At 37.4% G+C, this 27,795-nt stretch overlaps 2 protein-coding genes across 2 annotated transcripts in view; both read right to left on the bottom strand.

Annotated features, from left to right (window-relative positions):
• The window catches only part of LOC134672402 (serine-rich adhesin for platelets), a 346,211-nt gene that overhangs the window by 8,881 nt on the left and 309,535 nt on the right, over positions 1 to 27,795 (bottom strand). Inside the window, exons 7-30 of the mRNA XM_063530285.1 lie at positions 27,522 to 27,626; positions 25,932 to 25,997; positions 24,150 to 24,279; positions 23,484 to 23,661; positions 22,828 to 22,940; positions 22,611 to 22,747; positions 21,906 to 22,535; positions 21,629 to 21,823; positions 21,230 to 21,373; positions 20,759 to 20,923; positions 20,592 to 20,675; positions 20,364 to 20,514; positions 19,751 to 20,279; positions 19,375 to 19,676; positions 19,079 to 19,291; positions 18,891 to 18,981; positions 18,230 to 18,784; positions 18,022 to 18,148; positions 17,545 to 17,768; positions 16,876 to 17,087; positions 15,870 to 16,049; positions 15,211 to 15,334; positions 14,310 to 14,447; positions 13,712 to 13,855 (exon numbers count right to left, since the gene is read on the bottom strand). Coding sequence (XP_063386355.1) covers positions 13,712 to 13,855; positions 14,310 to 14,447; positions 15,211 to 15,334; positions 15,870 to 16,049; positions 16,876 to 17,087; positions 17,545 to 17,768; positions 18,022 to 18,148; positions 18,230 to 18,784; positions 18,891 to 18,981; positions 19,079 to 19,291; positions 19,375 to 19,676; positions 19,751 to 20,279; positions 20,364 to 20,514; positions 20,592 to 20,675; positions 20,759 to 20,923; positions 21,230 to 21,373; positions 21,629 to 21,823; positions 21,906 to 22,535; positions 22,611 to 22,747; positions 22,828 to 22,940; positions 23,484 to 23,661; positions 24,150 to 24,279; positions 25,932 to 25,997; positions 27,522 to 27,626 — 4,937 coding nt within the window. The remainder of the gene's footprint in view (positions 1 to 13,711; positions 13,856 to 14,309; positions 14,448 to 15,210; positions 15,335 to 15,869; positions 16,050 to 16,875; positions 17,088 to 17,544; positions 17,769 to 18,021; positions 18,149 to 18,229; positions 18,785 to 18,890; positions 18,982 to 19,078; positions 19,292 to 19,374; positions 19,677 to 19,750; positions 20,280 to 20,363; positions 20,515 to 20,591; positions 20,676 to 20,758; positions 20,924 to 21,229; positions 21,374 to 21,628; positions 21,824 to 21,905; positions 22,536 to 22,610; positions 22,748 to 22,827; positions 22,941 to 23,483; positions 23,662 to 24,149; positions 24,280 to 25,931; positions 25,998 to 27,521; positions 27,627 to 27,795) is intronic.
• LOC134672390 (uncharacterized) lies at positions 4,210 to 6,552 on the bottom strand. Its single transcript, XM_063530268.1, has 2 exons — positions 4,367 to 6,552; positions 4,210 to 4,305 (listed from the first exon to the last, which is right to left on the bottom strand). The coding sequence occupies exons 1-2, from the start codon at positions 5,939 to 5,941 to the stop codon at positions 4,237 to 4,239; spliced, it is 1,644 nt and encodes a 547-aa protein (XP_063386338.1). The 5' UTR covers positions 5,942 to 6,552; the 3' UTR covers positions 4,210 to 4,236.

Here is a 27,795-nt window from a genome sequence, read left to right as displayed (position 1 = left end):
TAATTAAGGCAAATAGATTACAAATAGATGAAAATGATTGCTTAATAGCTATTTGTAATGTAATCTCACATATTAGAATGTAACATGTAGGTAAGACATTGTAACATATTTTTACGTACTTATTTTTAACTATAAAATAATTTTATTTTACAAAAAAACATCTTGTTTGCTAACGTAATTTGATTAGATTCAATTGAAATGGACTGTATAGATTGTTTTAGGTACTTGATGTTAGCTAAACAAATAATGTCTTTAGTAAACAATGCTTAGTTTAAGTACGAACATAGAAAATCGTTACATCTTAGATTTTAGAACTATCTAATGAACACACTCGAGTATGATTCTTATGCTAACACGATAAGGTCTCTTTTTGTATAATGTTTAATGTTGGCGAATTAATACCGGAGTGGTTTATTTGTTAAATAACTATCTAAATCATCCTAACGTTTACTAGTTACGTCCAGGTAAGTATCTAAGTATAGTATGCATATGTATTGACATAAACAACGGGAAAGCGATTATCTAATGATGTCTGATTGAGTTGATTAGAGGTTTTACCTGGTAAGTAAGTAGGTATTTATTTTAGACTTTAATTAGGTATATTTTAAAAGACTGACCGCCCACCCTTTTATACTCAGGTTTGTCCATCTCGATGGTGAAACACAAGTATACGGCCTATACTAAAGTAATGGTAAGCGGACACTATATCCTAATTATCGGGGTGCTTTGGCAAGAGTACCAATTTTGACAAGGGTCTTTTCAGAAGGTTGTTTCCTTTACACTGCACCGTAACTACTCGCACCAGCTGATCAGGTCCTGGATGTAATGTTGTTATCTTTCCCAATAGCCACTTTGCCGGCGGCATGTCATCCTCCTTGATTACAACGATATCTCCAACAGTTGGCGGATTAACTGTATCCTGCCACTTGTACCGTTGCTGTAAGGTGTTTAGGTATTCCGCTTTCCATCTTCTCCAAAAATCTTGCGTCTGTTTTTGTATAAGCTGCCATCTGGTCAGCATGTTAACATTTCTATTTTCATAGTTTATATCCGGAACGCTAGTTACCGGTTCTCCGATCAAAAAATGACCAGGTGTAAGTGGATTTAAGGTGTCTAACGTTTCATCTAAATGTGACAAAGGCCTTGAATTACAACAAGACTCAATTTGAGCCAGTTGAGTCGCCATCTCTTCGTAAGTCAGCTTTGTGGTGCCATTAACACGATTTAGATGCCTTTTTACCGAGCGTACGCCAGCTTCCCAAAGTCCACCAAAGTTGGGAGCCTTCGGGGGAATAAAATGCCAGGTTGTGCCATCATTGGCTAAAAGTTCCGCTATTTCCTTAGCTACACTTGAGTTGCTCTTTGCGAACATGGCTCTAAGCTCTAACCGGCTCTAGCCGGTTCGAAGGACCAGCTCTTTGTCGGCCTTTACAAAATTAGTCCCGTTGTCGCTCCAAAGATGCAAGCAGCGGCCTCTTCTGGCAACAAATCTACGGAAAGCTGCCATGAAAGCTTGTGCTGTGAGGTCCGTCACAGCCTCCAAATGTATCGCTCGGGTGGACATGCAGATGAAAAGACAAATATATCCCTTTGTCGACGTGTGACCGCGACCCTTCGACGTCCTCAACTGCACAGGTCCTGCGTAGTCTACTCCACTGTTAAGGAACGCACGATGAGGTGTAACCCTCGGGGCGGGCAACTGACCCATCAGTTGCTGTTGAGTTTTAGCCTTTTCCACAATACATGTCCTGCAACTGTGGGTAACTTGTCTGACAGCTGCCTTTAGACTAATAATCCAATATTTGCTTCGAATGTATGTCATCATAGCCAGTATGTCTCCGTGCAATGTTCTGACATGCGCTTCTTTGATCAGCAGTTTTGTGATATGTTGCTTGCTGGGAATGATGATAGGGTGTTTTGCTTCTTCTGCTATGGAAGAGTTGTTAAGGCGGCCACCGACCCTCAACAGACCACGTTCATCTAAGTATGGAGTCAGCGTGATTAAAGAACTCTTTGCCTTAATTTTACCATTCTTTTTCAGGTCTTTAATTTCATCTTCATATATCGAATATTGGTAGTATCTTATACATCTCATTTCTATTTCTTCCATTTCAGCTGCTGTCAAATAATCTTCTCGACTTGTCTTATTTTTCCAGTTTATAAATCTTCGGCATTGAGCTAGTACTCTCTTCAACTTTGTCAAGGATGAGAACCTTTCCCAGATAGGAGTGTCACCTAGGTTAATGTGAAACGTCTTCTTCATTTCTAAACTTGTTGGTTTAATGTCAACTCTAGTGAACTCGGTATCTTTGTCTTTCAGCCACTCTGGTCCAGTCCACCATAGTCCATTATCTACTATTTCTCTTGCTCTGATTCCCCTAGAGGCAAGATCGGCAGGGTTGTCTCTTGACTGAACATGTCGCCATCTATCATTATCGATTATTTGTATAATTTCTGAGACTCTGTTGCCCACAAAAACTTGCCATCGGCTTGGCTGAGACTGTAACCAGGCTAGGACCACCATCGAATCTGTCCAGGCATATGTCTTCTCCATCGGTATCTTCAGTAAGTTTGAGAGCTCATGCAATAGCTTTGCAATCAAGACTGCGGCGCACAGTTCTAATTTCGGGATACTCAACTGCTTCAGTGGCGCCACCTTTGTTTTCGCTGCTATCATTGTAATATGGACTTCATCATCCTGATCAACGACTCTCACATAAGCTACTGCGGCGTATGCCACTGATGATGCGTCAGCGAACCCATGCAGTTGTATATCCTTACAGCCTGCTGTGATTTTCATCCACCGTGGGATTCCTATCATTTGCAGCTCGTTCAGATCATCTCGGTAAGTAACCCATTCGTTAACTATTTCTGCGGGCAGTTCTTCATCCCATCCATGGTTGCAAAGCCATAATTTCTGTATCATGACCTTCGCTGTTATGACGACTGGAGCTAGCCATCCTAAGGGATCGAAGAGACTCGCCACATCTGATAATACTAACCTTTTTGTTACAGGATTCCTGAGTTCCGGTAAGTTCACAGTAATTTTAAAGGTGTCTTCGTTCCTGTCCCAGGTAAGTCCAAGAATCTTTATTACCTTATCTAGCTTTATTTCTAGACTGTTCACTGTTTCTTTACTGTCACTAACCTCTTGTAAGTACTTTAACAACTCCTCAGAGTTGCTTGACCATTTTTGCATGTGAAAGCCCCCTGCTTTTAGTAACTTATTAACTTCATTACATATTACTTTCATTTCAGATAAATCTTCATGGCCAGTCATCAAGTCGTCCATGTAAAAGGAGTCCTTAACCACTGCTGCGCCTCGTGGATACCTTTCAGATTCATCGTCAGCGAGTTGAAGTAGCGTTCGTACTGCTAACCAAGGTGCCGCAGCGGTCCCAAAAGTGACTGTTAACAGCTGATAACTTTCCAAGATGCCAGAAACTTCATCTCGCCACACTATCCGCTGTAAATCGGTATGGTTGTTTGTCATTTTTACTTGACGATACATCTTGACTATATCGCCTACCACACAGATTTTGTGACATCTCCAGCGAATGATAAGGCTGCGTAGATCAGGTTGCAAGGTAGGCCCCACTAGCATGCTGTCATTTAAGGATCTACCGTTGGAACCCTTCGATGACGCATCGTATACTATCCTTACCTTTGTAGTGTCCTTATCCTCACGAATTACAGGGTGGTGGGCTAGGTAAATAGCTTCCCTTTCATCTTCCTTCTTTACCTTCTTCATATGCCCTAAATTCAAATATTCATTGATGACCTTTGTGTATTCTTCTTTCAGTTTGCCATTTCTCTGGAACTTTCTTTCTATTTGTTGGAACCTAGTAATTGCTTGCTGCTTTGTTTCACCACAAAGCTTTATTGTTTCTTCTTTAGTTTGTTTCAGGGGCAGATGCACTTCATACCTTCCTGTTTCATCTCTTACCGTTGTATTTTTGTAGATTTCTTCACAACTTTCTTCCTCCTTAGACCAAGCTTTCTTGGTTGTGTAAAGTTCTGTTTCCAATTCCCAGAATTTTCTTAGTAGATTGTTATCTTCCTCGACCTGTCTTGTGATGTGAAAACTCCTGACATTATGAGACCTGCTTGAATTTACCTCAATATCACCTGACAAGATCCACCCGAGACGGGTGTGCTGCGCGATTACGTCGCCTGGCCCCCTAATCAAACCATTGTCCATTATCTTAGCATACATTTTCGCACTAAGTAAAATATCTATCCTACCTGGTACGTTGAAGGTGGGGTCAGCCAGTTGTATATCCTTAAGCTGTGGCCAAGTATAACCTCTAATTTCCCTTTCAGGTAACAAACGCGTTATAGACTTCAACACATATGCATTGTTTACATCAAATGAGAAATTTGTATCATATCTAGACGTAATCTGTAAATCTACTAAGTGCTTAAGAGATGTGCGATTACCTTCACCAACACCAAACATGACGCCGCTGATCTCGTTTTTCTTTAAACCTAATAAATCGACGACTCTTGATGTAACTAGTGACACCTCTGAACCTGGATCAATGAGAGCACGGAAGACGTGTGACTGACCTGAACTCGATGTGACGTCTACCAGTGCTGTGGCTAACCATATATTCTCACCAGGCTGTTCTCCGCTTGCCACATGCGCTGTGACCTTGGTGACAAACTTTTCTTCGTTTGTGTGTGCAGGCGGATCCTCTTTCGTTGCAGTTGTAACCTGTTTGTCTTCACTTGCTGTCTTCTTCTCTCTATGTAATAAGGAGTGGTGTTTTCTCTTGCAGATTTGACATGTCGTGCGTTGTTTGCATTTAAACACGGTGTGATTAGGTATGAGACAATTAAAGCACAAGTTGTTGCCTTGAACGTAGCTGTATCTCTCTTCAATAGGTAGCTTGCTAAACTGCTTACAATGATGTATGTAGTGCTTTTCTTTGCAGAAGGTGCATTGCAGATCGTCGTTGCTAGCCGTTGTGTGAAATGACTTCGGTTTAACACTCGGTGGTTGTTTGTAACTTCTATTTGCAGGTTCTACCATCTCTAATGTGCGAAACCGTGTTTCCAAGAACTGCTTTAGTCTTTCAAATCCAGGCAAGTCATCGCTACTATCTTCACTAATTGTCTCTTCCCATTGTTTATGACTGCTGACATCTAGCTTAGATATGACGACAAACGTGACGATTGCATCCCACTGATCGGTAGGCAAACCCAAATTCTTCAGCGCGTTCATACATTCTACAGTGGTATCTAACAGCTGTTTAATAGCGGAGGCCGATTCTTGAGATAACGCTCGTTGTCCAAAAAACTTCTTAAAAACTGTATTCGCTATATATCTCTTGTTGTTATATCTCTTTTTCAGAATCGCCCATGCCTCGGTATAATTTTCTCCGGTGATAGAAAACTGCCGCAATAATACTTCAGCATCGCCCGTCAGACTACTTTTCAGGTAGTGTAATTTCTGTACGTTTTCTAATGACGAGTTGTTATGAATTAATGCCACAAAAAGGTCGTGAAATGATTGCCACTCTGTATAATTCCCATTAAACGTCGGTATGGAAATTCTAGGTAAACGGACTTCACTATTGGATGTACTTGTGTTACTCACAGTTTGTTTGGACGTGTCCACCTTGGCGGTTTCAGAACTAAGCTTCAATAACACCGTCCTCAACTCTCCTTTGTATGTATAAAACAACTCCTCAAACTGGTCAAACATATCCTCGGAGAAGTACGGAAGTAATTGTCTGTCTTCTATGGAAATCGATAAAAGTATTTTCTCGTGAACTGTCTTAAATTCCTTCCAATAAGTATCTAACGTATCCATTCTTCCTTGTACATATCCAATAGTTATCCTCTCCTTAGGCGACTTTTTGTAGTTGCTATAAGCCTTTTCTATCTTTTCATAAGTATCTTTCTGAAGTAGTATACGTTTTTCTATCTGCTCCATTGTGTAATTTCACTACTACGATATCACCAAATTAAATACCAAATCACCAAGTTCTAGAATGTTCCAACGCGGCACTCACTTTTTACCGTGTAGGTAAGCGCATAAGTCCGTAGGTAAGTACGCGCTGCATATAAGTACGTAATGTTCACTGCTATCTTATTTTGCCGCTGTTTATGTATAAATACACTATTCCACTGTCTTTTGAAACATGCCAAATCACTCAGTTCAATTTAGTTCGTACAATAACGGTTGTAGAAATATTTGTTTGTAAATCCTAAATTTACCAGTCTATATCGTTCTTTTCACTTTAATTCACTAAAACACATTTTAATCCGTTATATTGTCCACTTTTTTGCACTGATTTGTCCATATTTAACTCCAAATTACATAAAATTCACTCCGCGCAATAGGTCACCGTAAATGATATCCGTGGTCGATGGACCATAATGTTTAGGCGTTAAGGTTCATTTTGGAGTGAAGGTGTTAGAAGAAATTAAAACAGGTCCATACTCTTATGACTATTTATTGCAACTAAACTGCGGCGGGGTCAACTCATCATAGGTACATATAGGTATGCAGTATGCATGTATAGGTGCGTATAGGTAATCAAATTTCGACTTAACAATCATTGTTAAAGTTTTATTTACAGAATAGGCCAATAATTTATGTTCAAATTGAATGTAGGTACCTATAAACTATCAGGTGATTCCTTGTTGATGAGAAACTTAAAAAAGAACGAACGGATCTAAAGCAACTAGGTACATTCCAGAAGATAGTAGCTACCTATTATAAATAGTTTCAAATCTAAATTCCGGAGACATGTCCTTGTAAAATATTTGCAAAGATAAAATGCCATTCAAAACACGTGTAACTAAAGTGTCTAAAGTGTAACCAGGAGGTAAAATTTACGTTTATGTATGTATGTATTATGTTAAGGTACCTACCTAACTTATAATTATTAATAAAAAAACGTACCTAACTTATAATTATTAGTAAAAAAACTTTTACAAATTGCAAACCCACAAAGCGGTCTTAATCGTTTTCTAGGGCTTTGAATAAATTGTAATAACCGCGTTTATTAATTCATAACGCTAACATATAAATTTAACGCTCAAAGCATCGTAAATAACTTATTGCCTATCACAAATTATAGCAACATTTAAGCAATTCAATCCATATTCAAGAGTTGCAAACAAAATTAGAATTTGCAGACTTCAATTTTATATTTAGGATCTAAATCAAGGGCATGACTTGAACAACTGACCTATTATTTATCCGATTATCGAAATAGTGCGGTTACATATAGACGGCAATAAACTTCAAGAAAGGTGACCATGACACAGTTTTCACTCGCATTTCGCGCGGATACATCAGTCCAAATATTTGTGTACAATACTTTCTGCTAAATGATTTGGCAAAACACCAAATTGTCAATCATGCCTCTTTGTTTCATTCATACTATTTGTTATGCGGCTTAGACGTAATTTGTTAAGTTACAGGATAAGCGAAATTAAGACTTTCTTAAACAAAACGTTAAACTTTTTAACGATCCGAACGACGATAACGATCCGCCGGAAGATACCTTACTATCACACCAAACATACACTACCTGTTACCATGATAGGTATTAATTATTATTTAGTTAATTGATTTAAAAAATTTAATACAAATAAGGATTTTTTATTTCTCTTTAAAATTTAAGGAAATATGCCAAGTATTTTTAACTGATATAACCTAACTCTGAAATGCTTCCAGAGACAGCTCGCGAGGTTTCAAACGCGAGGGTATTGGCCATTCAGACCACAGGGTAAAAAAGGAAATAATATCATTTGGAAAGACCTAATTGACGTTGATTTTAAATAATTATTCTATTGAAGGAGCACACAAGGACTGGACAGCCTATTTATTTTATAGTTATTGGTAGAAATTGAAATAAGTTTTTTAAAAAATAACTTAAAATAATATTGACACCCAAATTAAGACTTTCAATCACTTCTCAAAGTATTGATTGACATAAGTTTAAACGAATTATAATTGTTATTGATGACTAAGGTTCCCATTCAAGTAGGTAAATATACCTAACTATAAACTCGTATTTTTTTGTAAGAGAAGGTATTTATTATTGATATGAACAGCACGAGTATTTAGTATAAGAATCGCTAATTATAAAACGGATAAAGCTTTCACACATTCCTGCCGACATGTAGCCGCAAAACCCTTATCAGAGGGTGACACTGACACTGTCTTGTTTATAATTGACAAGTTTATTTCGGAAGGGGTCGTCCTTTTCTTTTGTATATAAGGGATTTCACGGAAATCATCAGGCAGTGTTAGTAAGACGTAAGTATCCATTATTTATTATGTTCCTGATTTGTAACATCCTCGTTCTATCGGATTTGGAGCTTTCGCGTTCTTGTGTCGGTTTTTACTTTCACGGGATGTAAAAGAAGTATGCATTAAGTTTTTATCTATAGCAAAGTTGTATTGATTGTAAAAGATGTATAAAGTATAAAAAAAATGGTACCCCCGAGTTTGATAGCTGTACCTAAAAGATGGAGCTGTACCTGTACCGAGCGGTTAAAAATTGTTAAACCTCAACTTTTGTTACAAGCCAAGTTGCCGCATATTGTCAGGAGCCGTTCATCACCATCCACATTAACTGTTTAATTCGAAGCACGAAGCAATTCGATTTTACATACCTATCTAATACAATCAATCTTTAATCTTTGGTGGTACCACAGAATGAGAAATGTGGTACTCATGAATCCGTTACTTTCCCGGATTATTTGTGGAATATCCTCGTTTTCTGGATACCGAAACCGAAATAAGGATCCAACCTTATTTCGGTTTTCACTTACGGAAGTTAAAATAGGTAAGTATGCATTAGGGGTTTAAGAAAGCCGAATTTTAGAAGTAGATATTAGGCGAATCTAGAATACAGCGTTAAAGGAATCCGTTAAATAAAACCTACACGGATATAGGTGAACCAGGATCTATTGAGGGTGCACCATGTTACGGAAATTTGTTGGTACTAATTTCTAGCAATGGCAACAATTTTAATAATAGACAACATCTACCCTCTATGATAGTTGTCAATATTGACAATGTAAACATTGCTTTGTCTAGTTTCGTGTGAATTATTATTAGACTGCAATAATCATGCCGAAAGTTTTAGATTTTACAGAGAAAAAAGTTGTAAATAGTGTATATAGTTATTAATTGGAAAAAAAACGTGCGGGAGAGGAATTTCTTCCATTAGAAAACATAACGAAATTAGCATCTGAATTGACGGGTAAGTTTCAAACTTATGTTCGATGACAATAATATTAGTGATCCGCGAAAAGCAACTATAGCCACTTTGCTAGTTATCGTGAGGAAAAATAAGCCCGATTCGCACTTATTAAAGTTGTCGGAATAAAACAAAAATCATCTGCCAATTTCCATTGTCCCCACTATACAAATTGTTGCTATATAAAATTCAAAACGAGCGCCCTCTTGACAATACTCCCAAAGTTCTGGTTTACCTATACAAGTGGTGGAACAAATATATAAACTAAGATTATTGCACAGAAAGGATCCTATAGAGCACTAATTTTACTAGTTAATTTAGTTAGTAAGACGTGAAAAATAATCAATATCGATATTACCAGACGGTTCAGCGGCGACTAGTTTATTGACTTCACACTGTCGACACCACAGCATGAGCATGAGTTTAAATATCTCTTCTAGCTTGCTTCTCAAACTGCCCTTCGGATTCATTAATACTTCTGACACTATCAAAAAAAGGAAAATCATCAATATCGGTTTCATTTACTTGAAACTTTTCAACTAGTATATTTGAATTTCTACTTACAGTATAGCCCCATTTTGATAATTTTCCTAAATCGCTCTTGAACTTCAATCTTGATATTAACAAACGCACATGCGCTGCAAATTACGTCATTTTCTTACAGTACATTGTCGTTCTGAATCAATACGTCCAAAATTATTCACGGTTAACGTACACCAGTAGTCGCGTGTCTCTAACAACTGAGGGCTGACGTCCGTAGTGTTTTGAGAATTAAATATAGTTCGCTTCAGTCCAGCCGGCCGGTTACGAGTGTTACAAATGAATCGGCTTTCGCTTTCAGTTACCGAATGATAGGTCAGGCCAAGGCACATCCAAGCCGTTAAACAAATGAGATAGCATAATAGACAGCAATTTAGACAAATTACATTGCAGTTTTTAAACAGTCCTCGGGATACTATAAATTAGAAGTTCGGAAAAAAATACTACATTGACGTATTCTACATTGCAATGACTTCTTGAAGTTCGTCAATTGCTTCTAACATTGCTACATATAGAGAAAATTTATATAAAAGCAAATCAGTTGCTAACGAACATTTGAACATGACTTTATCGTTGCGTTAGATTTTAGTGTGGGTTCCGATATTTTAATGGACTATTTCAAACCCATAAAGTTAACTAAAATTTTACTACAATGAATCCTTTAGCCTTACTACAAGTTTAACGCTGATATATATATTCGTTAGCGTGTACGTAACTTACTTTCTACGCATCTCGCTCGTACATTAGCGCGAGTGAGATGTATATAAAGTACGTTACGCAGACGTTAGCGAATATGTCAATTTTTACACTGACAATGAACGGTGGTAAGGCTAGGTACTTGTTAAGTTTTAAAATATAGGTAAGTAAATATCAAAATTATTTCATTTTTTAAATGTCACCGTTTGAAATGAAACAAGTAACCGATAAAACGGAATTCCACAACCGAGCGTAGATTATTTCCGTGCCTATAGTCGTGATATAAACGAAAGAATTCAGCAACTCTCAAAATAATAGGTGACTCTATTTAAAACGAGTTAGTGCACTAGAAATAGGCGTGTACGTCACTTAGCCGAGTGGTTAACTCGATGACGCAACGGCGGGTTATGTGCTCGTTAGTTGGAAACCGGAAATGGAAAAGTTTACGTAAATATGACGGCTGAGTAAAAATAAAATTAAAAATTAATTAGGTACTTAGTTACATCGCTCTATTATTATGACAGATGTCTCATAGTTTAAATCACGAGTGAAGTAAAGTTCTAAAATTCAACAAGGGAGATATTAATTTACCTACTAGGTACAGATTAAGTAAATATGAATCAAAATTATGACACTTTCAGCCTAGTTAGTAGATTTGGGTGAATAAAAAAAACGAAATATATAGATAAAGATAAAAAAAAGATAAAAGATTTTTAGGTACAGTCAGCAATCAGCAATAGTATCTTACACAACTAGGGCCGCAAAAATATGTGACACGTACTTATTTGGAGCGCAATAAGAGCGCGTCATATATTTTTCGGGCCTAGTTGTGTAAGATACTATTTCTGATGACTGTACCTATTATCAAAGAGAAAGAAAATAAATTGATTGCACGTTGCATTATGTTAGGTCAGGTTATGTTATTCTTATACATAAATTATAATATTGTGACTTGAAGATGCACGTATTTTTTAATGCGACGTAAGAAAAAATACGATCTTTTCACTAAATCGTTGCACCTTGAGTCATACGTACGCATTTTAATACTGCTAACGATTATTTTTATTACAGTCAGGCCGCGTAGCCAACATGCCAATCGCTTACGCTTCGTAGCGATCGAAACGCAACTGTCACAGTCACACTAATATGAAAGAGTGATAGAGAGACACAAAGCATTTCGTTGTCGAAGCGATAGCGATTGTCACCTTGGCTAGGCCGGCTGATTAGAACACATATTTGTCTTCATACATAAACATTAGCATTTTATTGCATATGATGATCACTCTTTATATCACGTTCTAACAAGTATGTAAGTGTGAAAGTGACGCATGACACTCTGGATGCTTGACTGTTCTCTCTGTTTGGTCACAATCTGATCAGGGTGCGGAAACAATATGCCAATCGTTAAAACTCCGTAATAAACGAAACGCAACTGTGTCTGTCGCACTAATATGGAAGAGTTATATCGACCGGGATATGAACCGTGATTACCTTTTACACAAGGTACAGGTAGGGTTTTTACATAACTAATAACGGTTCATATCCCGGTCGACAGATATAAGTCTAGTGAAACTAACCGTGAACCATTCAAAACTGTTAATAAATATAGAAGAGTTATAGAGATAACTAAACCGCACTACGCTACGGAGCGTGAACGATTACCATCTTGTCTACGCACCCAGGAAGCGCCAAGATGACAATTGTTGATAGAAAACGCCAATCGAAACTAATGTATAGAGTCTGTTTGGAAAGAGGAGAGTCGTGGAATGTATTGGGCCTCATACAACCCACGACTCTTCTCTTTCCGCACAGACTCTAGATATAGTCACAATCTTATCATAGCATCTGAGCGGCTACCGCGAAAACCGAAATTCGCAAATTGCGGGGATCTTTTACTCCAACGAAGGCGGAATTAGAGTGACAGAGAAAAATCCCCGCAATTGGCGAACTTCGATTTTCGCGGTTATAGCCCTGTCGTCCCGATACATTATTAATTTCGTTTGGCGTTTGTCGTTGTATGATTGTCATCGCGGCTAGGTTCCCTGTTTTGTCACTTAACCCCTTTTTCCATATTGCCATGATAATTAAGAATTTTTCACCACACCAACTGGTAAAGGTTCTCTTGGGTGTTCAAAAACCGATAGCAAAGTTGCATTTTATTCACATGTGAGGCAAAGTAATCAAATGCAAATTTTGAGTTGGTTTCTTACGTTTGCTGGTTAAATTGACTTTTAAATGATGATTTTGAATGATAAAAATATTGAATAAGTTTCATTTGGATTTGATTTGGTTTGTTTTTGTTTGATATCTTCCAGTTAATATTTTCTTCGGGTTGGTGTGCTTAAAAAAATGTGTTACACTCGGGGGCAAATTTAGTTTAACCCTCTTGCTTTGAATCCCTCGCAACGCTCAATATTCCATTTTTGGAACCACTCGCTCGTGGTTCAATTTTGGAATCTTTCGCTTACTCGGTCAATATTACCACGAGCGGTTAAACAACAACTTTGCCCCCTTGTAAAACAAATAACTATATTCACTTATATTTGATTTTGACGACCGGTCTGGTCTAGTGGGTAGTGACCCTGCCTGCGAAGCCGACGATGGTCCTGGGTTCGAATCCCAGTAAGGGCATTTATTTGTGTGATGAACACTAATATTTGTTCCTGAGTCATGGGTGTTTTCTATGTATATAAGTATGTATTTATCTATATAAGTATGTATATCGTCGCCTAGTACCCATAGTACAAGCTTTGCATAGTTTGGGGCTAGGTTGATCTGTGTAAAGATGTCCCCAATATTTATTTATATTATTTACTTACCAAATGTGTTATCAGACTGCCGCCTATTGAGCTCGATGCACGCCCGCCGATGGACCAGCCGATGCGTCAGGGCCACGTAATGCTTGTTGAACTCAGTTTCTGACTCCGTGGGGTCTACGCTACGCTACGGAGCGTGAACGATTGGCAGACGCCAAGATTGAAGATTGATTGAGATTGATAGACAAGATTGTCTACGCACCCGGGAGGCCTAGGCAGGAGGCAGGAGGGCAGGAAGCAGGAACAGGAGGAGGAGGCCAGGAGGATAACAATCGTTAATAGAAAAATAGTCACAATCTTTGCGCGTTTACATCATTTGGGGTTTGTCGTTGTGTATTATCATCGCGGCTAAGTTCCCAGTTTTGCCACTTGACCTGAATATCTCTTCCTGTTTTTCAATGTTGCCATGATATTTTTTTTTTCACTTACCAAATGTGTTGTCAGACTGCCGTCTATTGAGCTCGATGCACGCCCGCCGATGGACCAGCCGATGCGTCAGGGCCACGTAACGCTTGTTAAACTCCGTTTCTGACTCTGTTGGGTCTTCGGGACTCATGTCGGTGTCTATTAGGTCTGTGATATTGGGAAACACTCTTGTTTTTATTTCAACAAAGGCTTTTAAAAACGTGCGAAAGAGTAATCTAGAATAGCCAACAATAAGATCATTCTAAAAATAAATCCATTTGACGTCATAATTGCCATAAGATTTCGGTTTATTTAGGTACCCCAATACCGACTAAGTACTGTCAGAATAACCGTTTACCTAAAAACGCTTAGTGTAGTATTTCATTATGTTTTCATATTTGCTAGCTTGTAGAATCAGCAGCAAAAGTATCTTAGGTGTTCAAAATTAGTGCGTAGGTAATTTTGAACACCTCGCCCGCCTAACTCTTATTCTCTTCATAATGAAGTTGTGTTTGCACTTTTTTCTGCCGACTGTGCCAAATAGTGGTTAAGTATGTGTTAGAAAGTACTGTTGTTCAGAGAGTTATTACAAATCTGGTGCAGCATGTGACTTGGCACTAACCTGGCGGTATCCTCGTCCAACTGTCGTCACATTCAGAGAGCAGAATCCAGTTACCGCACCACCAGGGCGCTGCGTAGACGCCTCTCTCATTGCGACTCCCGTCAGCTCCCTCCGAACTTACTGAACACTCTTCGTGTTCTGTAGAAAAGAAAAATTTGTAAGAGTTATGTCAAATCTGTACTGTAGATAACATTTTTTTTCGGAAATTCGATTATAAGGCCGCATCAGCAAAAAATAAGCGCCTGTTGGAGTAACAGTAGCAAAATTTATAAAAGATGCAATTGACAATGACATCATCACATCACCAAAATCACATGTTTTATCATTGAATAAGGTGTTTTGTATCGAAACCGAATTTATATTCAGAAACAGCTTTTACTCAAAAAGCAATTTCTTAAATCATATTTTGTCTTTAAAGTCTTTAAGACCGTTTTCCAACAAAAAAATGTACATTTCATTCATGTCTTCAAAATATTGACATTCATATATTGATATTCAAAACATTTTTTCATGTATGAGGCGTGAATGTACTTACAAATGATTCTGATTAAAATGAGCCTAAGAAGAATTTTGAAGAAATGAATAAAATGTATTTTTTTTTTTTGGAAAACGCTCTTAAACGACCGTAGCTAATTCTATAACAATTTGCTATAACTAGAATTTTATGATATACTTTATGGAATTTTATTTAGTTATACGTTCTTATTTGCAAGAAAAACTCGTAACTCAGTATTAGGTATATACATACATATATAACTATATTATACTATGTTACTTACGAGTTTTTCGTTCAGAAGACGGAATGATAGATAAAACATACTGCTTGCCCCGGCATTGAATTAAGAATGTGCGGTGACAGATTTGCTAATCAATTTTTGTCATGAACCTGCGTTTGACTTACCGTCAGGATCGACACTTCCACTGGAGCCAGCAAGTTTATCCAAACTGTTCCCTGCAGATCTCGCGATACGTGTGTCCTGGGGTTTTTCACTGGCTGCATACTCTTCTTTGCCCCTTTCTTCAGACTACAAAGATTAGAAGATGTGATATTTAAGATAATTGCCCCAAAATAAACATCCTAGAAATTAAATCTGGTATAAACTTAGTCTTGGTATCAACTTATATAAAAGAACTATTAGATGTAGGTTGACAGTTTTAGCAGCGGAAAAAGATAGTCGTATATTTTGCGGTACCTAAATTAATATGCTTGATAATCGAGTGCATCTTGTCTTGCTAAAGCGACTTCATATCTCAAAACTATGTTCCTCAGCGTCATATGGATAGTGACAGCCAAATTCGCTTAATATATCGTAACACACCTTTGTTCAAATAGAAATAAGGATTTATTCATATATATTTGGCCAATTTGGCTCTTACTATCTATATAATGCTAACTGTACTTATTAGTCAAGCGAACATAAAGTAAATCTGTCCGAGTCTTAAAATTAGTTTTGGTAAAATTAAAACTTACAACAAAACTTCACCCATTAAAACCACATCACCAACCACCATACAAAACCATAAATCATTAAACCTACAAAAGATAAAAAAAATAATTACCTTCGCTCTAACATCTTGCCTATTTCTATGTTGCCGTGATTTGTCTTCAGACCGATATCTCTTTTCTAGCTTTTTATATAATCTAGCACCGTTTCCTTTTTTCGAAGACGTACAGTTTGGGGAGTCGGCAAAACCGGCAGGCGCGGGGACTATGTCTGGTGTCGCATCTGCGTATGATTCCTGTAAAATGAAATGCTCATTATTTTTGGTGGTTCCGTAAAATGGGGTGAGTAGGGTCAAAACTGAAATTCAAACATCGATAACATTTTATTTTTACATATGAAAACTGAATGGTGTATATAATAAGTGTTCCGGCCGTTTGTATTTTAGTTTTTGTTTTATTTTGGGTAGTTCCATTTCATAACTTTGACGATAAAAAGGAAAACCCACCTCACCCCGTAGTGCCTCGTATTTGGGGTGAGAGGGGTTTTCATACAAAGGTGATTTTGGAAGATTGTTGGATCGAGTTTTTTTTATTATGCGTATTACTATAGCTCCATTTTAAATTGGAATACATTATTTTTGCAGCAGTAGCCTTAAAATCCCTTCTCACCCCCCTCTGAAACCTTCTCTCCCCATTAATAACCCTCCTCTCCCCGCGAAACCTACTCACCCCTTTTTACGGTTCTACATTATTACTGCTTTAAAATCATGTTAATATCAAAATAAATTTCACATCCTGTAAAAATAACTTCATACTTAGATTTCTTTAATTTAACATCCATCACCCTTGCAAGTAAACTAAATAGAAAATAAAATTAAGTTTACTTAAATGCGACAAATAGTAAATGGGATACATTAACAAACTATACACGAAGGGGTTACAATTTATAATATAATCTACAACAACAATGGCACAGTCAGCATCCAATGGAAATATACCTTTTTTACCGTAAAAATATCCTCATTCCTACATGTTTGTCAAATATGGACGTCACTATCTACCTGATGTTGACTGTACGCATCCTTCATAAAAGCCAAAGATCATTTGTCTGAAGTAACTCACGTCTGTATGCGAAGTCCTTGAAGCCAAACTGTCATGCTCATGGGCCGCCGTCACAATGTGAACCTCCTTCCCGCAGTGTAAGCAATGCGCTTTGGCTTCCCCATCGGCACCAGCGAAACTGTGCTCCGTTTGCTCTGAATAAAACACAGAGTCTGACCCAGGAGACACCGAGCGGAGGGATTCGGCAGACGCTGCTTTAGCGAAATTCCCTTCTAAAGAAAACCTTATTGAATCGCGGAGTTGTTTTGAATTTTGAAAGTAAGGTTCAAGGGTTAGGCTTGAGACGCGCGGCGGTAAAATGCATAGAGTTAAACCAAGAAGTCTGCAGAGATTTTGACAGCACACGCAGTGCAGGTGTCATTTTAAACGTCCAAATTTTATCCAATTATGACGTGAGTATAAATAACACTAGCACTGGTTGTGCTTTCAAAATCTCTGCAAACTTTTCTTGGTCTAACTCTAAGAGTTTTAGCGCGTTTAGTACGACACGGTTGATTCGTGTGACGCGTATTGTGTACTATTTTTACTGTCTTTTGCGAATATCAACGCCACATTGAACGTCTGCGTTGTACTAAAAAGCCCTTGGGAAAAACAATACCGTGCCAATTCATATTATATAAAGGTTTCGAGGGAAAAAATAGTCATCTAGTTAAGCAACGCAAATTTTACCTTTGTCCTGCCTGCGATGATGCCGCGGTGATGATGTCGGACTTTTGACGTAGCGTGATGGAGTCAATCTAGACCCAGCACTGGCAAGAACCTTAGTAGTTTCAATGTCTTCTGCTTCTAATGAACTGAGACCAGTGGCAATAGGAATAGACTGTTTTCTTCTAGGTAAACTTCCAGGAAGCGATATACTTTCATTAGAAGCACTTTTTCTTCTTGGACGGCAACTATAAGATAAATAATAAATTTAGGACAGATGTCTTAACATACTAAACAAAAAAAAATATTGAGACGGTTAGTGGCCAAGGCTGGATTCAAGCTAACGTCGTTAGATCAACTGGCCCCGGGATCCTTCATCAGTTTTCCGCGAGTATAATGCGTATTATGCATAATAGAAAATAAGTTGTTTAAAATATGAAAAGGATAACTAGCATTATAATAAGTACAATTAGTTTATCATGCTAACCCTAACAGAATTACCTGTAACTTGTATGAGCGTTTGCTGAAGTTGGAGAACTAACTAAATTTGTTTTTTGAGTGGTTTTCCTTCTTGGACTATCCCGTAAACGTCTATGTTTTCTCGGAGAAATATTCCCGTTACTTGGCCCTGAAATATGATTCAGAAGAAACAGGTACATATTAGTCTCTTATAATTAATTGAAAATATATCCACAATTTGGGTACGTACCATCTTTTCGATATTGTTCACTAGAGTCATCTGAGGTAGGGATATTTAAATGTAATTTCATATTTGGTCCCGCACTATCCCTTCTGTCGTAAATTTGTGGTCTATGATTTCCATCAGCCGGCTTACTTTGAGTAGGACTCTTAGCTTTTAGCTTTGTCCTTTTTACGTACCGCTCTCTTTCCAATCGTTTGGGTTCAGACTCTTTATCTTTTTTCATCTTTTCTTTGATTGCTTTTTCAACATCAACTGCTTCTCTAGGTGATGATTGTATACTTTTTGTTTTATCAGCAAAATGTGTTTTCTTTTTTCTAACTTCTGTTGGTTTCTCTTCTGGAGATTTTAAATTCGCCCCTTTTAATGCACTTCGTTCCGACCGTTGGCTTATACTATCAGGGTCTGTCGGCTTCTTGCTCCAATCATCCTGAGACGTTGAAACTGAATCATCATAAGATTTCGAGAACTCCAAAGTAAAAGCCTTCTTTTTCCTCCGTTTTTCATCCAGCAACCAAGTTTTTTGTCTTTGCGAGGATCTATATTTCTGGGAATGTTTATACGCTGAAAACAAAAAAATATCATGGAGGTAAGTATAATTATATCAATGCAAAGTTATAGTAGGATTACTCAATCGAGTAGGATTGCTCTTTATATTGTGCAAGCATACTTAGTCCGCCGTCGTCATCATCATCAACGGGGCTTTCGTAATAGCCAGATGATGAATAATGCACACTTCTTTCATCATCAGACAGCGATCCCTGAAACATGAACCAGGACGTTATATTCAAAAAATTACCTAATAAAACATCATAAGTAAGATACATCATACTTATCAAGTCACCTTTAGGCACTTACCATCATTTTTGGTGCTCGATGAACAGTACTCATAGGACTTGTTACTTTGTCCTCTTTTGTTTTTTGTGGAGGTTCTATTTTATCTGGAAGCTTTTTTGTTTTATTTGTTGGTGTTTTGTCTCCCATATCTTCAGCCATGTTGGGATTTGAACCACCTAAACTGTAACTTCCACTAGAACTACTTTTACCGCTAACTGCGTCACGTGTCGTACTCTAAAATGATAACATAGTTTATCAGTTTGATTGTATATAGGTTTATTCTATTTCCAACTTATTATAATTTCAAAATAACTTACAGGTTTAGGGACTTCGTCACTAGATTTATGTTTATCAGTCTTATCTCTCCTAATTAGTTCAGTTCTTGGAGTTATATCTGCTTTTACCTCAATTTTTTCTACCGTCCTCTTTGGCAGTCTCTCAGGCAACGGTAACGGAGGGGAGGTTAAATTAGGTACTATAAAATCATCATTGATTTCTAAAGGTGGAGAAAAACTTGGCACAATTAAGTCTTCTGTGGCGTTATCGTTACGAGTGGTTGAATATAAACTGGACGCGCTTTCAAAAGATGAACCTTCCTGAGTTTTGTTGTTTTCAGGATCTAAAACACAATTACAATTTAAACATTGACTAAAATGTGATGTTGGTTGTTTGTATTATTTTTGAAGTACTTACATTGATTCTGGTTTTTACTAGTACTTTTCTTAGAACTATCTGAATTAGCAGTAACATAGTCTTCAGTAGTTGTGGTGCTTTCAGAAACGTCAGTAGTATTCGTTTTTCCAGAATCAGTTCTTGCTAAGTTTGTTTCACTACTACCGGCTTTTGAAAGCGTCGCTGTTTCTGACGGCGACTCTGTTATTAATGGTGATACATTTGGTTTGTGTTCTGTTGGCTTAGCTTTAGTCTGTAAATCTCTTCTCCTTGACGGGCTCAGTGCTCTTTCTCTCTTCTTATTAATAAAACTAGGAGTTCTTTTAAATGGAACATCCGCTAAGTCTAAACTAGGATGAGTGATTGCAATAGCCGGCGTATGATTAGCTTTTGAAGGTGCGATTGATGAAATAGTCTTTGATATCATAGGTTGTTTTGTTATTGGTAATGTTACATTAGGAACAACGGCTGGCGGTGAAAGTGAAATTCTGGCTTGAGAACTTGAAGTGGACGTATCTAATTTGTTTCTAGGTGATGTTGGAGATTGGCTCTGAAAATTGTTTGAATAAATTATCATCATGTTATTTATATTAATATGTAACTGCCCAAATATGTAACTTGTTATTGACTTTACCTGCGAAGCATCAAACTCTTCATCTAATACATCGGTATCTAATGATGACCTTTGCTGGTGTTGTAACAGTAATAACTGTTTTCTTCTAGATGTAGGAGTAAGTAACGCTAAAGCCCCTGGCGATGCTGCTAATGAGCTTAGGTCGGAGGAACTGTAATATAGGTTCAAAATATTCATCTATTATATTAATAGTTGACATTTATTGGAACTAACCAATATGCGACCTACCTTATAACAGTTCCATTGTCGGTTCCCGAATCAACTTGTAAAACAGTTGTCTGAGACTCATTCCACATGCCGTCAGAATGATCCCTTAAAAAAGAATACTTTTAGTGGTTGCATTGCACCAATAATGAATGAAAGCAGTATTTTAGTTCATTTAAGTTCAAGTTTACCTGCTGGGATCAACAGTCAACGATTCATTCGATGCACATGGCGATATCTTGTCCAAAGGAGTGAGAGTGGTTACAGTTTTTGAAACAACTGTTCTTTTTGTTTTATGGTCAATGTCAACATCGAGGCTCACTGGCTCTGGAGAACCCGGACTTGATTTAGCGGTGCTAAAAAATTAATAGTAAAGTTGCCAAGTTTGATGTGGTGATTCAGGATGTCAATTTAGCAAACAACATTGAATACTCTTGGATACTCAGTTTACTTTGAAAATATTTTATGATAATACTGATCATTTACTTCTAGTTTTGTCAATTAGGCTCAAGAAGGTAGGTACCAAGAGAGATTACAGGTTTTAGGAAAGATACGTTAACATTTTGCTCGTGAAAGTTAGTAATAAATCTTAAATTAAATTTAGCAAGGAGCATTATAAAAAGGCATCAATCTACGGCCTCACTGCTAGCATGTGCGCATACCTGGTTGAAGGAATTTCATCCTTTTTTACGTCAACAGTTTCAATTTGCTCTTCAAAACTTACGCTTCGAATTCTAAAAGAATCATGCTTGTAACTAATGTATTTTTCATGAAAATCTTCGTATGGTGCATTTCCGTCCGAAGAACTATGAAGAAAATTAAATGCATGTGTATGAATGAAAGCACAACATACCGACTTCAAAAACAAGATCTATAAGAACTAGCAGCAGTTGAAGAAATCGCATCAATGGTTCTATATGTATGTATTTTAGTTATATTAGCAAAGCAATATTCGTTACAGTGTAGGTGTAGATCTAAGGATAGTGTTATGTGCATGGAAATTGTCTAAGTGCTTTTAGCTCTAGAGGCCTATCAACAAGACTAATTTTTTGTATATTTACCTGAAAGATCCGTCTGGTTCAAATCCGAAGATACCTTCATCTTTTATTGGCGTTTGAACGTAATTTTGGCCAATATATTGCAGGTATAGCGCCTCTCGTTCACGGTCTTCTCGAGTCATATTTTCTTGACTGGTAGACATAATAAGAGGAGCATCCTTGACTCCATCTCCATTGGTGTAAATTTCAGTTTTACGTCTGAACAAAAAATAGTAATTATAACTTTGTATAAAGTGTAATTGTTTGCTAAGCTTTATCAATTTAACCCTACGATACTTACACATCTAATAAAATTTCACCCTCAGATAAAGTTTTCTGGAGAAGACGTCTATTTCTACGAAGAGTTGTAAATGGTATTGCTTCATCATCTGGCCTCGGTTCAAAATCTATAATAATTTCTTTTTCATTTTTCTCACTATCGTCAGTCGTCGTGACGGACGTTTCGGTAGAAGGTTCAGATTGGAATGTAGAAGTTTTTGAAAAAGGATGAGAATTTGTTTTTTGGGAAGTGTCACTAGTACTTTTAGATAAAATTGATCTTAATGATCTCTCTCCTTTAGCTTGCTTAGCAATTTCTTGCTGAAGATATTCTAAGTTTCTTCTATTTAGCGCCATGCTTTTCTCTATAGTTTCTATGTCATCGTCTATCGTGTCGTCCCTATCACTTTCATGGATAAATTGGAAGTTTTGCTGAAAATATTCTTGAGCTTGCCGTTGCAGTGCGCTTAGTTCGGAAGATTTGTCTATTTGTGACGATGCAACTGATTTCATGGGAGAGGAAGTGGTGTCTTCAGAATCGCCCCTTTGTATGTGTGGTGATGGTGGAATCATTGAAGTGGGTGATCGAGGTGATCTTGGTGGTTCCTCTGACTGCGTTCGATGAAGCTTTTCATGATCAATGCCAATGAAACTAAAATAGAACAAATATTTGTTAAATGGCTCTTTAATGGAGTTTTAATGAATTGTCGCATAAGTCAAATATTACCTCTCCACAGACGCTGTGATATCATTTTGAGCATCTCCAGCCAAACGGTCCCCACCAACTTCAGAAAAGGATTTCGTTAACCTTCGAGGTCCAACAGTGATTCCATTCGTTTGTACTCCTGCAGCTACCATCTTAACCTAAAATCAAGCAGCGTTTTAAATCACAAAACATTTAAAATATTATCTACTATTTTATTGTAAATGTCACTTTTGTTTACCCTTTTAATGGTTCTAGGACTAAGCGACAAGTAATTTGGTGGCAGTGGTTTCCTTCCCAAGCACACTTCAGTCTGCGTCGCTTGTGTCCTCATGACCCCTTTCTTTATTGAATCTAAAGAAAATAAACAAAATTACAATCAATTAAATGAGTATATTTAAATAAAACGATGCAGGTGTAAACTGATATATGTAATTATAATGCTGTTTATGCTGTGATGTTATTTCGAATATCGTAGTCGGCTCGTCAAAAATGTATGTTATTCTTTCGCATTGCAGCTTTCTTAAGTATGTAAGTCTATCCTGATGATGACAATCCTTAAAATTAGGTTAGAATAGTACTATTCAATTAATTATGATTAAAATAAGTAGCAACCGGAATGAAGTGCTTTAAATATAATAGTAAAGTATCGACAATTTTCACTGGGTATAGCCGAGCTCACCCGGTCCTATTTGAGCAAAATATTATTTATATCTACGTTTTCTTTTCTTAGCGAAATAATACACTTGAGTTAACACTTCATAAATTACGAGCAAGTGAGGTGCCCTACCTTTTCGCAACGAAACACCTAGAATCCAAAAAGTGCCAGAAGCTGTCAATAAAATTGTCAGCATGCACAAATTCCTGTAAAACCCTTACTTGTCCTATAAACTTTACCAAGCACGACGACTTTCGGCTGTTCGGTCTGCGTTTGTATGGGCACCGTGGGCGCGTGTTGCTGCATCGGCGTGATTGGGGTGTAGTGCATCGGCGCCGGCGGTTGCGTGACGTATTGTGGGTACGGCGTGAACGGTTGGAACATGATTGGCAGTGTGGAGTACGGCTTTGGTTCAGGCTGAAAAATAACCAAAATAGTTGTAAAATATTGCCAACAAAAGTACTCGTTAGTTACGTTGGTACTTATTTGGAGGTGACTTTTATTTGCTGACATAAATAATCGCGACTTGTTACGTTTTTAACAGTAATAATTATTACAACTGTCCCAGTCTTGTCCTAGCCGCTGAAACAATAACTCAGGATGTAAAGGTAAGTGTTGGCAGGAGCTTGTCACAGACTCACAGCAAGCTCTTTTCAACTCTTAAGCAACTCATTTGTGACTCATAAGGGGACTTATTACTTTGATGTTACATTTATAAATTTCAAGTGGAGTGATAGCAAACTTTCCGAGATTAAAATGAGATCAAGGGTTAGAACTCGTAACGTCAAGCTGTTTACCTACTACATAATCAGGACGGCAGAGGAAAATGGGGACTATGTATGGAGAAGGGTTTTTTAACAATGTCCCACTTTCGTCTTAATTTTTGAAGACTTAGCAGGGCTTACCTTAATAACACGTCCGTCGATGAGCCGCTCGCAGTCTCTTCTGAACCTATTGCTGCTGACCGCGGCCGGCATGACGGTATCGTCAAATGTGGTCAGCGTGTGCGAGCGAGCGAACGATACGTGTTTAGCCCTGGAAATGTACGTTTGTTTTGTGAATTGCGTTACCAAGGCCAGTGCTAAGCAAAACCCTTCCCCCGAAGAATACGGTATTCAGCTTGCGGGTTACGAAGGGATACAATGGGAGTGAATGCTCAGCAACTTCTTTTGATTGCTTACGTTTGTTTATTCTTTATACAATACTACTCCTGAATGTGATCTGCCGTTCTAATTCGATATATAGTAACAGCACCAGTCATGGGACATTTAAGAGGGAATTTGGAGTATTTGTGATATTTCACTAATACATGTGAATGGTCTACCGCTTAGCGTATTGAAAGATGAAAGTCCTACCCGTCTTTCATGTTTCAGGCGTGTTGTATCAAAGATACTGCAATGAGTTTCCACATACTTAACAAATTAAAACTATGCTATTTTTCTCCAGTCATGGACACCAAAGCTCCAGTAATGGGCCCCCCAGTAATGGACACTGCTCTATCAGTATAAAATATTGAAATAGGTCATCAGATCTGGTCCATGTTATCATAATATTGCATTATCATCCGATTTGCATATTTAATTACGAATACAAAATTTCAACTCAATCGGAAAACGGGAAAGTGGCTCAAACTCGGCTACCGAGATTTGACCCACACTAAAAAACGATATTAATTTATCCGAAGTCCGAGCATACCTCCTGGTTGACATATTTCGTAACTACATTTTACTTCTGTATTGTTTAAACATGAAATGATGGCATGGCAAGCATCATTATGTAAATTGCCCATTATAGGAGGTATGCAGTTTTACAGCTCCTATAATGGGATTGGGCCAAATACCACTATTTTTTTACATCTGTGGAGTCACAACATAGTATGTTGTATACCTTATCTCATGGTAAATGCAATCAACAAAACACATTCTAGTTTTCATCAAGTATTAATTAATTAAAATTTAATAAATTAACTCATCTCTCTTAGCGAAGTTGTTAAGAATTCGTAGTGGTATTTTTTTTCAGTGACACGACAACTTTTGGGTTGACGCCAATTTCTTAAAAAACAACCAAATTTAATAAAAATTCAAACTGAAACAGCTCTAGGACTCTTATTTATGATAATATACAGGCAGTGTTTATAAACTACTTTTAGACACTTATTTTACAGGATTTGTGGTTTTTTGTCCCATTACTGGTTCCACGCCCATCATAGGGTACACTACTATAGTATTTTTATGTGAGGTGAATTAGTGAGATGAAAAATTTCTAAACTAAAAGATTAAGTGCTGGCAGGGGTTAAAACGTAGCTATTTATAGTCAACTGCGATATCTGCTATAAATAGTTGGAAGCTGTAATACTTACAAAAAACTATACACGATTTACCTCCATGTCAATAATAACCTATTTTTATGATAAAAAATAATTTATCACCATCTTCATTCAAGAAATTCTGTTTCTGCAACTTTTTGTTATGGTATTGGCCTTTGATAGAAAATTTATTATGAGCAAAATATCCCGGCAGTATGGTATCGTTGTTATGCCTATCGTTCATCATGCACACGTGAGTTTTGGCTCTAACCAGTATAAATATGATCTTCTATTACGTAAAGATGTTTCGAACTTAAAGGCCACATCTGAACTGGTATGCTTAAGGTGAACGCTCACTTGCGACACAATATGGGGACATTACCTGTGAGGGGGTATTGCGAGAGGTGGCGGCGGAGGCGGTGGGGGTATCGGAGTGTGGGCAGGACAGCTGAAATTAAAAACAAACATCTTTGTAATTTTACAGGGGAAGTTTCCTTTCTTCGAACGTAATCGAATTCACTGAAATGTTTCATGAAGTAGCTGGGTTGCAAGCAGGCGGCCTTATTTAGGTGTAGTCCGTTCAAAAAGAACGACTGTTTTTGTGTGTTAATACTTGTGATTTCCTAATAAAAATTCAGACATTAACATTAGCATTGATTTACAGTTTGTATTTATCATAATCGTTCAGTTCTAAACGCAGTACCTATTCCATAACAAGACTTCAATAAACGAAAATCAATCCTCCAATTCACTACTTCACCAGTTCTCCAAACCTTGCTCTATTTTTTTATGAAAACTTGCTTTAGATGATTGCTTTTAACTCTTCCGTAAAATTGTGCATTGACTCAGCAAACGATAATACTGTGCCGGGTTCTGAAATATTCGCAATATAACAAGAGCGATCAGAAAATCCTAATATGTTCATCGGAGAAAATCTCAGCATTAGGATTTTAGCTGTCTTATCAAGAATGTTAGAAAGACAAGCATTACCCAAATGTATATTTAAATGGAAAAAGGTTAAAAGGAAGCCTAATTGGACCGCTTTCTGAATACGTTTGTTTTTCTTTTGTGTGGTTTGTAGGCAATTTAATTTTGTCTGTAACACAAAAATAAAAGTCAACATAAATTGTGCCTGAATTTGTTTTTTATCGTTTGTTTAAAATGACCAGCCGTGACCTACAGTTGGGGATGTGTCTGAAACGAATGACTTTGGCAGCAGAGGTTGTTATGTCGTAGACACAACATGTGGCATAAAACTTGAAATATTCTTGTAATTAAGGCACGCGTGTTTGCAGGTTACATAACTGTATATGACTGTTGATTTCAGTTAAAATTCACTGGACAAACAGCTTTATAGAACCATCAGTCAATAAAATATTAGGTACCTTCGTGACTGATAGATAGATTATAAAAAATCTCTTTTTCCTTCAACCATTTTTAAACAAATGTATGTGACTGTAATACCTAAATACCTACATATGAAGGGATGTTTATAAAAACAACATAACTGCTTAGAGCGGTTGACATTTTTTTAAGAACATTGTTAATCTTTTCAGGTGTCAACCAGTGTAGTCAGTTATGTTGTTTTTGTAAACATCCCTTCATAATCATAATTGTGACGCTTATTGGCGTTGGTTGGCGCTTACGCTATTATTAACGCTACTCCAATGTTATTGCGGCGCTATGCGACGTAAGCGCCAGCCGCCATAAGGTACCTTTTGCCGTGGAACGTCACATATCTTTGTTATTGCTAGTAACTCATTAGTACGTATTTACGTAAATACCTGTATCTTTGTGTATGCAACTGGATGAATTCACTGTCGTTTAACGGATATATTATATCTTATCTTATGTCTGTATCTGTTACGACTATTTTGTGTAAACTTATGTATATGCAATAAAGTGACATAGATATTATATTATGATACTTGAAGTAGGTCCTTAAATATTTTTGACCTTTAATGGTACTTACGGTATTATTGAAGGAGGCCTCGGCAATGAGCCCCCTCTTGTCACTGACGCGATTTGGTCCACATTGTAGTTTTGCGGCCAACCCGCGTTATCTTCTATTACCGATCTGAAAGTTTTAAATATTTGTATTTAAAATACTGTCCTAGGCAAAAAAGCGAATACAAAGTCATTTACTAGCCTATCCTATAGCAGCAGTGGTGACCGAGTGGATATGACGTCTGACTTTCAATCCGGAGGTCGCGGGTTCAAATCCTAGCTCGTACCAATGAGTTTTT

This window comes from Cydia fagiglandana, chromosome 17 (assembly GCF_963556715.1).
Source record: "Cydia fagiglandana chromosome 17, ilCydFagi1.1, whole genome shotgun sequence".
NCBI lineage: Eukaryota > Metazoa > Arthropoda > Insecta > Lepidoptera > Tortricidae > Cydia > Cydia fagiglandana.
This window is presented reverse-complemented; position numbering and strand designations above follow the sequence as displayed.